Source organism: Callorhinus ursinus, unplaced genomic scaffold (assembly GCF_003265705.2).
Source record: "Callorhinus ursinus isolate GAN/ISIS: 27379988/994484 unplaced genomic scaffold, GSC_fseal_2.0 scaffold6, whole genome shotgun sequence".
Taxonomy (NCBI): Eukaryota; Metazoa; Chordata; class Mammalia; order Carnivora; family Otariidae; genus Callorhinus; species Callorhinus ursinus.
In genome coordinates this window covers 3,176,922-3,190,922 of record NW_027397068.1, presented here as the reverse complement: position 1 = coordinate 3,190,922, position 14,001 = coordinate 3,176,922, and the positions used below count along the sequence as shown (strand labels likewise).

Sequence of the window (14,001 nt, the reverse complement as noted above, 5' to 3'; positions counted from 1 at the left end):
AGATCTAACAATTGTAAATATCTATGCCCCTAACATGGGAGCAATTATATAAGCCAATTAATAACAAAAGCAAAGAAACACATTGACAACAATACAATAATAGTGGGAGACTTTAACACCCAACTCACTGAAATGGACAGATCATCTAAGCAAAAGATCAACAAGGAAATAAAGACTTTAAATGACACACTGGACCAAATGGACTTCACAGATATATTCAGAATATTCCATCCCAAAGGAACAGAATACACATTCTTCTCTAGTGCCCATGGAACATTCTCCAGAAGAGATCACATCCTAGGTCACAAATCAGGTCTCAACCAGTACCAAAAGATTGGGATCATTCCCTGCTTATTTTCAGACCACAGTGCTTTGAAACCAGAACTCAATGAGATGAGGAAAGTCAGAAAGAACTCAAATACATGGAGGCTAAAGAGCATCCTACTAAAGAATGAATGGGTCAACCAGGAAATTAAAGAAGAATTTAAAAAATGCTTGGAAACCAATGAAAATGAAAACACAACTGTTCAAAATCTTGGGATGCAGCAAAGGCAGTCCTAAGAAGAAAGTATATAGCAATACAAGCCTTTCTCAGGAAACAAGAAAGGTCTCAAATACACAACCTAACCCTATACCTAAAGGAGCTGGAGAAAGAACAGCAAATAAAGCCTCAATCCAGCAAGAGAAGAGAAATAATAAAGATCAGAGCAGAAATCCATGAAATAGAAACCAAAAGAACAGAACAGATCAATGAAATTAGGAGCTGGTTCTCTGATAGAATAAACAAGATTGATAAACCCCTGTCCAGACTTATCAAAAAGAAAAGAGACATGACCCAAATAAATAAAATCATGAATGAAAGAGGAGAGATCACAAGCAACACCAAAGAAATACAAACAATTATAAGAACATATATGAGCAACTCTATGTCAGCAAATTAGATAATCTGGAAGAAATGGATGCATTCCTAGAGATGTATCAACTACCAAAACTGAACCAGGAAGAAATAGAAAACGTGAACAGACCTGTAACCACTAAGGAAATTGAAGCAGTCATCAAAAATCTCCCAACAAACAAAAGCTCAGGGCCAGATGGCTTCCCAGGGGAATTCTACCAAACACTTAAAGAAGAATTAATACCTATTCTTCTGAAACTGTTCCAAAAAAAGAAATGGAAGGAAAACTTCCAAACTTGTTTTATGAGGCCAGCATTACCTTGAACCCAAAACCAAAGACCCCATCAAAAAGTATTAGAGACCAATATCCTTGATGAACATGGATGCAAAAATTCTCACCAAAATACTAGCCAATAGGATCCAACAGTACATTAAAAGGATTATCCACCACAACCAAGTGGGATTTATCCCTGGGCTGCAAGGTTGTTTCAACATCCACAAAACAATCAATGTGATACAATACATTCATAGAAGAAAGAACAAGAACCATACAATCCTCTTAATAGATGCAGAAAAAGCATTTGACAAAGTACAGCATCCTTTCTTGATCAAAACTCTTCAGAGTATAGGGATAGAGGGTACATACCTCAATATCATAAAAGCCATCTAGGAAAAATCCACAGCGAATATCATACTCAATGGGGAAAAACCGAGAGCTTTCCCCCTAAGGTCAGGAACACGGCAGGGATGTCCACTATCACTACTGCTATTCAACATAGTATTAGAAGTCCTAGCCACAGCAATCAGACAACAAAAAGAAATTAAAGGCATCCGAATCAGCAAAGAAGAAGTCAAACTCTTACTCTTTGCAGATATGATACTTTATGTAGAAAACCCAAAAGACTCCACCCCAAAACTGCTAGAACTCATACAGGAATTCAGTAAAGTGGCAGGATATAAAATCAATGCACAGTAATCAGTGGCATTCCTATACACCAACAAGACAGAAGAATGAGAAATTAAGAAGTCAATCCCATTTACAATTGCACCCAAAACCATAAGACACCTAGGAATAAATCTAACCAAAGAGGCAAAGAATCTGTACTCAGAAAACTATAAAATACTCATGAAAGAAATTGAGGAAGACACAAAGAAATGGAAAAACGTTCCATGCTCATGGATTGGCAAGAACAAATATTGTGAAGATGTCAATGCTACCTAGAGCAATCTACACATTTAATGCAATCCCTATCAAAATACCATCAACTTTTTTCAAAAGAAAAAAATTTCTTTTTTCAAAGAAATGGAACAAATAGTCCTAAAATTTGTATGGAACCAGAAAAGACCCCGAATAGCCAGAGGAACGTTGAAAAAGAAAGCAAAGCTGGCGGCATCACAATTCTGGACTTCAAGCTCTATTACAAAGCTGTAATCATCAAGACAATATGGTACTGGCACAAAAACTGACACATAGATCAATGGAACAGAATAGAGAACCCAGAAATGGACCCTCAGCTCTATGGTCAACTAATCTTCAACAAAGCAGGAAAGAATGTCCAGTGGAAAAAAGACAGTCTCTTCAACAAATGGTGTTGGGTAAAATTGGACAGCCACATGCAGAAGAATGAAACTGGACCATTTCCTTACACCATACACAAAAATAGACTCAAAGTGGATGAAAGATCTAAATGGGAGACAGGAGTCCAACAAAATCCTAGAGGAGAACACAGGCAGCAACCTCTTCGACCTCAGCCGCAGCAACTTCTTCCTAGAAATATTGCCAAAGGCAAGGGACACAAGGGCAAAAATGAACTACTGGGACTTCATCAAGATAAAAAGCTTTTGCACTGCAAAGGAAACCGTCAACAAAAAAGACAACCGACAGAATGGGAGAAAATATTTGCAAATGACAGATCAGATAAAGGGCTAGTATCCAAAATCTATAAAGAACTTATCAAACCCAACAGCCAAAGAACAAATAATCCAATCAAGAAATAGGCAGAAGACATGAACAGATATTTTTCCCAAGACATCCAAATGGCCAACAGACACATGAAAAAGTGCTCAACATCACTCGGCATCAGGGAAATACAAATCAAAACCTCAAAGAGATACCACCTCACACTAGTCAGAATGGCTAAAATTAAGTCAGGAAATGACAGATGTTGGCGAGGATGCAGAGAAAGGGGAATCCTCCTACACTGTTGGTGGGAATGCAGACTGGTGCAGCCACTCTGGAAAACAGTATGGAGGTTCCTCAAAAAGTTGAAAATAGAGCTACCCTACAACCCAGCAATTGCACTATTGGGTATTTACACCAAAGATACAAATGTAGTGATCCGAAGGGGGATGTGCACCCCAATGTGTATCGCAGCAATGTCCACAATAGCCAAACTATGGAAAGAGCCCAGATGTCCAACAACAGATGAATGGATAAAGAAGATGTGGTATATATACATATATACCATGGAATATTATGCAGCCATTAAAAAAAAAATGACATCTTGCCATTTGCAACGATGTGGATGGAACTAGAGGGTATTATGCTAAGCGAAGTAAATCAGAGAAAGACATGTATCATATGATCTCACTGATATAAGGAATTCTTAATCTCAGGAAACAAACTGAAGGTTGCTGGAGTTGTGGGGGGTGGGAGGGATGGGGTGGCTGGGTGATAGACATTGGGGAGGGTATGTGTTATGGTGAGTGCTGTGAATTGCTTAAGACTGTTGAATCACAGACCTGTACCTCTGAAACAAATAATACTTTATATGTTAAAAAAAAAAAGAGAGAGAGAGAAGATAGTAGGAAGGGAAAAGTGAAGGGGGAGATGAACCATGAGAGACTATGGACTTTGAGAAACAAACTCAGGGTTCTAGAGGGTAGGGGGTTGGAGGGATGGTTTAGCCTAGTGATAGGTATTAAAAAGGGCACGTATTGAATGGAGCACTGGGTGTTATACGCAAACAATGAATCATGGAACACTGCATCAAAAACCAATGATATAATGTATGGCGATTAACATAATAAAATTTTTAAAAAAATGGATTGAACACTTGTATGTAAGACCTGAAACCACAAAACTTCCAGAAGAAAATACAGGCAGTAAGGTCCCTGATGTCGATCTTGGCAAGGAATTTTTTTGGATCTGAAACCAAAAGCAAAGGCCAAAAAGCAAAAATAAGTAAGTGGGACAATATCAAACTAATAAGCTACTGCACAGCAATGGAAATCATTGACAAAATGAAAGACAACCCTCTGAATGGGAGAAAGTATATGCAAATCATATACCTGATAAGGGGTTAATATCCACGATATATAATGAACCGCTATAACTCAATAGCAAAAGAGCAAACAATCCAACCAGAAAAAGGGCCAAAGATGTAAATAAACCTATTTTCCAAAGACATGTAGATGGCCATTGGTACATAAAAAGATGTTCAACACTACTAATCATCAGGGAAATACAAATCAGAACCACCTCACTCCTGTTACAATGACTGTTATCAAAAAGACAAGAAATAACAAGCGTTGGCAAGGATGTGGAGAAAAGAGAATTCTTGTGCACTCTTGGTGGGAATGCAAATCAGTGCAGCCACAGATTGAAAACAGTATGGAGGTTCCTCAAAAAATTAACAATAGAACTATCATATGATCCAGCAATTCCAGTTCTAGGTATTTATTCAAAGAAAATGAGAACACTAACTTGAAAAGATACATGCATCCCTATGTTCACTGCAGCATTATTTACTATAGCCATGATATGGGAACAACCTAAGTGTCAATTCAGTGGATGAATGAATTGATAAAGAAAATGTCAAGCGCGCGCGCGCACACACACACACACACACACACAATTAGCCATAAAAGAAAATGAAATTTTGCCATTTGTGACAACATGGATGGACACTGATGGCATTATGTTAAGTGAAATAAGCCAGACAGAGATGGACAAATACTGCATAGTATCATTTATATGTGAAATCTAAAACAACCTCATAGATTTGAAGAGCAAATTAATGGTTACCAGAGGTGGGGGTGGGTTGGCAGACGAAATGAGTGAAGGGGGTCAAAAGATAAAAGGTATTTCTAACTACAAAATAAACAAGTTATGAAGATATAATGTATAGCATGGTGACTATAGTTATTAATACTATATGCATACTTGAAAATTGCTAGGAGAGTAAATCTTGTAAGTTCTCACAAGAAAAAAAAATTTGTGTAGCTGTATGGCCACAGATATTAATTGAGCTTGTGGTGATCACTTCGTAATATAAATATTCAATCATTAGGTTGTATACCTAAAACAAATGTTATATGTCAATTACACCTCAATGAGAGAAAACATAAAAATACTTATTTTTCTTAAAAGTATATCTATGGTCACATATGATGGGTTTATTATTGTTATTTTTAATAAGTTAATAGATATTTTTTAAATGTCTCAGTTCTATTTTCTAATATAGTAAATACAGATAAATATAACCTATATAAATAAAAGCTCTTTAGGGGCCTTGATAATTAAGAGTATAAGAAGGACCCCAAGACCAAAATATGTGCAAACCACTGAGTTAGAATATAACTGAAAAGAAATAGTGAGGAAAGTAAAGCCATGGACTTTATAGGTATGGCTCTCTAGTAGCCTACCAGATCATTCCTTCTAAAATGACCTCTGGCCCCTGGGAATGATCATTCAACCTGTTATAAATTCATATACATTGTCTAGTCTATATTATCCTATTTTATCCATGGGGATGTCAATAGGAAATTGTCAAATGCTTTGGTACAGCATCGCACTAGTTCAGGAATCAGCATATTGTGTTCTGTAAAGGGCAAGAAAGTAATCATTTGAGGCTTTTTAAGACAGATGGCTTCTATTTCAACTATTCAATTCTGCTTTTACAGTTCAAAAGCAGCCATAGACAGTAATGAATGGGCATGGCTGTGTTCCAATAAAATATTTTTTACAGACAGGCTGGGAACTAGATTTGACCCATAGGCTGTAGTTTGCTGACCCCTTGCACCAGTTTACCAGAAATCTAGAAACACCACTGAAAATAAAAGACTTCAGCTTAACATACACTTATACTGAATCTGTGACTATTAGTAATCATTGTTTTGTGAATAATAATAAAAAAAACCTTTAAACTATTCCACTAACTATGGTACATAAGGATTAAATTAAAGAAGAAAACATTTAACATGATAATCCACATTACAAACAATGGCAATGCTACACTTGAGAGGAAAAGAAACTTACCTCTGTATCAACTTTCCGGGCTATCTCTGGAATCTGCCACTGATTTGAAGATGCAGCAGGATTCTGGTTTACACATTCTGGCTTTCTCATAGACTGCCACTGTTTCTGGTCACTCTCTGGAACCTTTGGTTCTTGATGTTCCTTAGTTTCTGAAATTGCATTTGTGGTTATTAACAATAAAAGGAAAGAATATTTGATAATAACAAGATTAAATCTGAACTACCGAACATATTACAAACTGTATTAGCACTTTGCTCTTAAAAAACAGGACAAAACAAAGTGAAAAAAGGAAACTAAAAACTTTAAGCCGGGGCTGACAATTTGCTTTGAAATGCATTTTTTTTAAAGATTTTATTTATTTATTTGAGAGAGAGAATGAGAGATAGAGAGCACGAGAGGGAAGAGGGTCAGAGGGAGAAGCAGACTCCCTGCAGAGCAGGGAGCCCGACATGGGACTCGATCCCGGGACTCCAGGATCATGACCTGAGCCGAAGGCAGTCGCTTAACCAACTGAGCCACCCAGGCGCCCGACAACTGCTTTTAGCAAATCCATCTTACTGAGGCGCCACACAGCCATCTTCCTAAATTGCTACCTAGAGCTTTAGCAGAAGCCATTCTGAATTTAAATACTTCTGGTCTTCACCAGAAAACACCAAACAAATAAGTAAAAATTTAAAAATACATACACCTCATAAGGTCTTGCTAATAAAGAGAAGCTAATCCACTACTTTTCATAGACCTCTAGTTTTTTAACAAAAATTTTACCTTAAACTAGGCTGTACTTATTTTCTTAATGCTCTCTTAACAAAAGAGCCTCAACAATACATTTACTATCCTATGATTATCAATATTCATTCCTACCATGATAACAAATGCAAAAATCCTAAACAAATATTTGCAACTGAGATACAAAAGGGATAATGAATTATGACCAAGTTGTTTATTCCTAAATACAAAGTTTGCTTAACATTTAAAATCAATTTAATTTGCCATAACAGAACAGAGAAGAAAAATATATGATCAACTCAAATGCAGAAAAAGCATGTGATAAAATTCCACACTCAGTCACACACACAAAAAACTAACAGTACTCTAAGTATAAAGCAAAATTCATTGTTTTGATATTTGATAAACAGTAGCCACAAAAATCTACAGCAATTATCATAAAAGGGTAAAATATTGAAAGCTTCCCTCTACAATAGGGAATGAGTTAAGATCGCCACCTATCATCCTTTCTATTCATCATTATGGTGTTAAGTGCAATACAGCAAAAAAAAAAAAAAAAAGGTTAAAAGAATTAGAAGAAAAAGATTTTATATTATTTTCAAACAGCATGAAAGAATCCATAGAAAAATATTAGAATTATTCTGTAAATTTAGCAAACATCACTCTATTTAAGATCAATAACTAAAACCAGTTATATTTTTATATACCAACAAGAAGCAGAAGATAAAAAAAAATTTAAAAATAAAGATCCTATTCATCACAGCATCAAAAATATGTCAGATATCTAGGAATAACTCTAGCAAAAGATAAGAAAAGTCTCAACACAGAAAATGATTCTCAATAACATTTTAAATACTACTTAAATGAATGAAGGGATATTCCGGGTTAGTGGAGGAGAAAACTTATCTGTTAAGATGTCAACCCGTCCCGTTACGATCTCAGTTAAAATCCCATTTTTTACAAAATAGATTCTAACATTTATACAGAAACCCAAAAGGCCTAAATAGCTGATATAGCCTCAAAGATAAATGAAGTTGGAAGATTTTAAAACTGACAGATATACTTATTGCAGTAATTAAGAACCGTGGCACAAAGACAGATAAAAAGAACTATGAAACAAAGAAGAATCCAAAACCAGACATCACACACAGGATCACCTAATTTATAATTTTCTGAGGGAAAAGAGGGTCTTTTCAATAAATGATGCTGGACCGACTGGATATCTACATGGGGAAAAAAAACAACAGACTCTTGATACTTCATCTTACATATACATAAATATTAAATTCAGATAGAATATAAATCTAAATGTGAAAGGCAAAATGATAAATCATTTAAAATATATGGAAATATCATTACGATTTTAGAGTAGGAACAGATTTGTTTAAAGACAGGAAACACTCACCACATAGGAAAAGACTGATAAATTAAAATGCACAATAAGAATTCTTTTCCTAAAAAGTCTTCACTACATAATGGGGAAAGTTACTTTAACACATCTATCCAACAAAGGATATGTATCTAGGTGATATAAATATCTCCTAGGAATCAATGAGAAAAAAAAGAAAACCCCAATAGAAAAATTGGTCAGAGATTCAAACAAGAACTTCACAAGAGGATATCCAAATGGCCAATAAACACAGAAAAAGATGTTCAACATCATAAGCTATCAGAGAAGCACAAATTAAAACCACAATGAGCTATCACTTAGCAGCAACCAAATGTCTAAAATTAAAAACCAACAATAAAACAATTGGGACTAATAAGGAGCGAGAGCAAACTACTGCTGGTCAAAAGTACAACCATTCTAGAAAACTGTTTGGCACTATCCGCCACAGTTGAACATATGCACATACTGTGATCCTACAACCCCACTCTTGAATACACTCAGAAGAAATGTGTATGACTGAAATGCTATTTCTTTCTTTTTTTTTTTTTTTAAGATTTTATTTATTTGAGAGAGAGCGAGCACAAGCAGGGGGAGCGGCAGGCAGAGGGAGAAGCAGGCTCCCTGCTGAGCAAGGAGCTGACATGCGACTTGATCCCAGGACCCCGGGATCATGACCTAAGCCAAAGGCAAACACTTAACCGACTGAGACAGCCAGGTGCCCCTGAAATGCTATTTCACTGGGCTATATATATACTCTTACGATCTGGGCAGTTTTGTGACTGGTAGTTTTACTATATAATGAAGTATTACTGGCACTGTGTAGGTAGGTACTCAACAAGCTTTTATTGAAAAACATTAAATTAGGTGTCAGATTAGTACTATTAACAAGCATATTTGGTAAAAATGATTTTTCAATGCCAGTTTATAACAGATGCCATGAAAATTTCCTCTAAATACTAGAAATAGGTATCTATTCTGAGTCAAAATAATGGCAAAAGACGACTATTCTAGGACAATTAACAGTCCCGGTTTGTTAGGGACTGAGGGTTAAGATGATTTATGGAACTTCCAGGGTTAACACCAGGAAAGTTTCAGTTTGGAAACCAAAGAGTCTTGGCAAGCCTAGTTTTTCCCAGTTTTCCTCCTCAGTCCAATTAACAAAAAAAATACAGTAATCTGTCAACCTTTGGGCAAAAATCATCCAATTCGTGATCTTGCTCAAAAATCGTTATTGGTACTCTGATGTCTACAAAAAAAATTTTAAACCTGGTGTTTAGTCTACCTAGTCTTATCTCCCACTTTTACATGACTTGTTAATAGTTTTTCATGTAACTAGACTGTCTTTGGTTCCAAAATGTTTTATTCATTTGCTTTTGCTATTCCCTCCATCTGAAATACTCTATCACTGCTATTTCTTCCTATTTAAACCCAAACACTTCTTCATGTTCCCTTTCCTCCACAAAACATTTTCTTATTTATCCTAAACCAATTGGTTCTTCAGGTTTCTCCCTCCTCTGAATTCTCATAGCATTTTATTTATGTGGTTTTCATAACACTCTCTAAAATCTATACAGCATTATATTTATCAGTCTCTCCCCCATGCTGGATGGCTATCTCCTTTGGGCCCTGTCTCATTCATTTATATGCCCTTAGAAAATTTATCATAGTACTCATATGGTGGAAAATCAAATGTTTGATAAAAGAGAAAAGAGAGAACTTTCCTATAGGCAATACAGCTTCTGTGTTTTTTCCAGAAAGTATTTGGTCAAGCCAACTGAGAAACCTAACTCAGTCCCATTGTACTTTCCCTCCACTCTTCTTTCTAGGCACCTTTTAGGCAAATAAACTTCTGTTGCTACAGAATTCAATATTTTTTCATACATTCTATTTAATTCAACTGGCACACAAGATAAAGGGATATAGATACAGTCTTACATTGTAATTCTTAGATGGCCAGTCAACTTTCACAAGCAACAAAGTGGTGTTCTTTCTTTTTTTAAGATTTTATTTATTTATTTATCTGAGAGAGAGAGAGAGAGAGAGCATGCACAAGCAGGGGGAGGGAGAAGCAGGCTCCCTGCAGAGCAGGGAGCCCATGCAGGACTCAATCCCAGGACTCTGGGATCATGACCTGAGCCGAAGGCAGGCGCTTAACCAACTAAGCCACCCAGGTGTCCCTAAAGTGGTATTCTTAATTAAGAAAGCTTATTTTGTTTCTCTTACCTTCTAATTTTGTTAGAAGACCTGGTTCCGTTTTATTCTTCAGGGTTAGTGAATCAGTAATAAGTTCAGAACTCTTCTCATCTGACATCAGAGGTTCCTTGGAATGGATATTTTGAATAGACTACATAAAAAGAACAAGATATCAAAAAAATAAAGTCTCATAAACAACAACAGCACTAATGTGTCTTAGTGTTCGAAATACTGAGTCTCATTTATGTGAAAAGATTGCTAACTAAATTATCTACTACCATCAGATGTAGACTCACAAACTGAGAACAGATTAATTTCTTGAATTACTGACTAGAGCATCGGGAATGTCCATAACCATATATTTGGGCAATGTGCTTTCAATGGACATAATCAACTGCTAAAATATATTCAATTAAAAAGAGAGATTGAAATTTTGAATCCAACATAAGACATGTCTCATTATTTTGTTACTGTGATTGTATTTTATCCCAAAAATAACATTAATGAAAATTAAGATTTGTTTAAGTCTGAAACAGTAATTATTCTAAATCCAAAAAGTAAACTTTTGATATAATTATGCTCTGTACTCTAAGATAGCTGTGATTAGTTAAAATAAGCATAGACCATGACAGAGAGGAATCACAAAAAATACAAATTGAAAAGATCCACATTGTGAGGTCAGTGGTTGAACTCAAGTACAATAAGAATAGTATAACCCCTAAAAATCAGTGCATCAGAGACTAATAAAATTGTATCTTCTGAATTTACAAAGACACATCACATTTACCCTCATTGCTGTATAAGATACCTTGTCAGATCCTATGATTAAACACACCAAGAAACAAAAGTTGGGGGGAATGGCTCCCTAACCTATTCCCAAATCCAGGCCAACTAATCTGCTTAAACATATGCATAATAATTGTTACTTCAAAGTTATCCCAGGAGATCATCGATCATTTTGCTACCACCTCAATTTTGGAGGAACAGTTTAGGACTTCTGTATCACTTTCCATTGGTAGTCCTATATCTCTCAGGACTGCAGGAACACCACTGGAACCCTTCCCCAGAAAAAACTTCATGGATCCTGGATCAGGAACCCTTGCTCCATTAAAGATTTAAAAATTAAAATACCTTTAAATGTCTCAATTCACTGGACTCATTTCCAGTTGATTTAGATGCAGGCACAATCATATCTCGGCGTTCTGATCCAGAGGTCTGTCTATTACCCACAAAACAAAATAGTTTTAATGCTTAACTTGAAATTAATCTTTTCAGTGTGGTTTTTTTTTCCATTTTAAAGTTGACTTTTTAGCAATATGTACACTTAATTAGAAAGATCTCTTGAAAAAAAATTTTTTTTTTAAAAAATTGCATGATTATAGTACAAATATAACTAAATTAGGAGCTGGGCAATGACAAAAGAAATAGAGGTAAGTAGTACTTCATTAAGTAAGAGTTGCAGCTAAGTATGACTGTAGTAAAGGAGAATGGGACAGCAGTATGTAGGTGAAACTACACTTCAGATTGTAAACAGCTTAAGAACTAGAGTATAAGCCTTCCACGGGCCTCCACAGTGGTTAGCATATAGTCTAACATAACAAGCACCGAGAAAATGGCTGGTTTGTTTTTGTTCTTATTTTTTTATAGTGGGAGAAAGTCTCCTTTATTCTTCAGCTAGGTATTTGAAATGGAGAAGACAAAAGTCATCTCATAAGAAAATGCTCTCTTAATATCTATCTTTAGTCAAGCCCTAAGCATGACAGGATTTTAATTAAAGAGGATGTCAATTGGGGCGCCTGGGTCGCTCAGTTGGTTAAAGAGGATGTCAACTAAGAACAAGCAGTTGTACTTCTGAAGTTTATTTGCAAAATGATTCTCTGGAATCCAAGGAGCCTTTTCTAATAGAAATAAGAAATCAAGAATGATTAGAGTTAAGAACAGACCAGAAAAATTTCCTTAGCTAAGCTGCCATACTAGATTCCCACTTCTTTTAAGGGGATAAACACTCAACTTGAAGGAAGAAGAACACACTGGATGTGATGAACAATATTTTATCTCTAAGTGCCCTTCTCCACCTCTTGATACCCTGGGCTCTGAAGCAAATGAGTGAATTCATCCTCTTTCCCATTGATAGCAGCTCTTTTCCTTGAACCTGCTAGCAAAGAAATTGTTCCTGCCCCTGCTATGAAGACATTCATACACATGAAGAAGAGATTATTACCAGAGAGGCTATCCATAAGCAAGAAATGTCCAAATAGGAGTTTTTACCCCAGGAACATCTGCATAAACTTTTAAGCTTAATATTGACCTAATATTTTTTCTGCTGTGATTCCTAATTTGTTAATCTTTCCTTTAATTTCTTTTTTTAAGATTTTATTTTTAAGTAATCTCTACACCCAACATGGGGCTCATACTCACAACCCTAAAATCAAGAGTCACATGCTCCACCGACTGAGCCAGCCAGGCACTCCCATTCCTTTAATTTTTAATGAGTGAAAAAGTAAAATAAAGTCATTCCTCTCTTCCTAATAGCATTTAGACTCGGTAACCTTTAATACTAAATAAAAATTTAATCATAATTACTATTAGGCAATAAAAGACTTTGTGACCACTCTGTCATCAATCTTTAAGTACTGAAAACAAAAAATTAAAATTCAAACATACCTTTTTGTAAAACTTGGTACAACTGAACCATCTGTCTTCCCATAATCCGGGCTACTTAGAAGGTTAACTGGGACTCTTCCAAATGGGCATGACTAAAAATGTTTTGAAAGATTAAGTAACCAACTAGGAAATAAACATATACCTCACTGCTATCACTTTAATCAAGGTAGATTAAAAATAACTTACTCGTTTAGCTTTGTTCGTTTGTTTCAAGGGATTTCGATGACCTATCTCTGCATCTTGAGGGGGCATGTTCTCTCTATAAAGAAAATACCCCAATTTTTAAAAGAATAATATTAACTTATGTATTTCTATTAATTGCTAATGTTATTACCATAACATTAAAATACACATGCAGGTTTATAAATAATGTAAATATATGATGAACACTTAAAAAACAGATTTAGTTTCCTTACCCGTACAAAAACCTGGCTTTCGTAGTTTGTCCTCTGGAATCACAACTGATGTTCCTATTCTGTAAGTGTCCAAGTGAACTGGGGAATGATTCTTGAGCAGTCAATACTGTAGATGTTGTAAAAATTTTTAAATTGTAGTCAAACTCATAAAGATATAAGGAATACACAAAAAAAAGTAATCTCACAAATAAGAATATTTAAAAAGATAATTTATGGTAAACATTTGTCCTCAAATAAGATATGCAGACATGAAGGTGTTATGAAGATAATCTTCTAACTATACTTTGCAACTGACTCATGACATACCTATTTCCCCAGAATAAAGGCACAGTCCCTATTTCTAAAAATAAATTCATTCTCTTGCTTAGACTGAATTGTTTTTAATGTGTTACTCATGAGTTTGATTGGGGGGGGGAAATTCCAAAAGGGTTAATAAATATTTTGTAACTTCTAAAAG

The 14,001-nt window shown here is 35.4% G+C and overlaps 1 protein-coding gene across 7 annotated transcripts in view; it reads right to left on the bottom strand.

Annotated features, from left to right (window-relative positions):
• Positions 1–14,001, bottom strand: part of TTK (TTK protein kinase) — an 87,381-nt gene that overhangs the window by 27,196 nt on the left and 46,184 nt on the right. For all 7 annotated transcript variants that reach the window (XM_073893544.1, XM_025858568.2, XM_073893545.1 and 4 more), the window contains 6 exons: positions 13,545–13,650; positions 13,315–13,387; positions 13,129–13,220; positions 11,596–11,683; positions 10,495–10,615; positions 6,156–6,304 (listed from right to left, as the gene is read on the bottom strand). In XM_073893544.1, the coding sequence (XP_073749645.1) occupies positions 6,156–6,304; positions 10,495–10,615; positions 11,596–11,683; positions 13,129–13,220; positions 13,315–13,387; positions 13,545–13,650 (629 nt within the window). The remainder of the gene's footprint in view (positions 1–6,155; positions 6,305–10,494; positions 10,616–11,595; positions 11,684–13,128; positions 13,221–13,314; positions 13,388–13,544; positions 13,651–14,001) is intronic.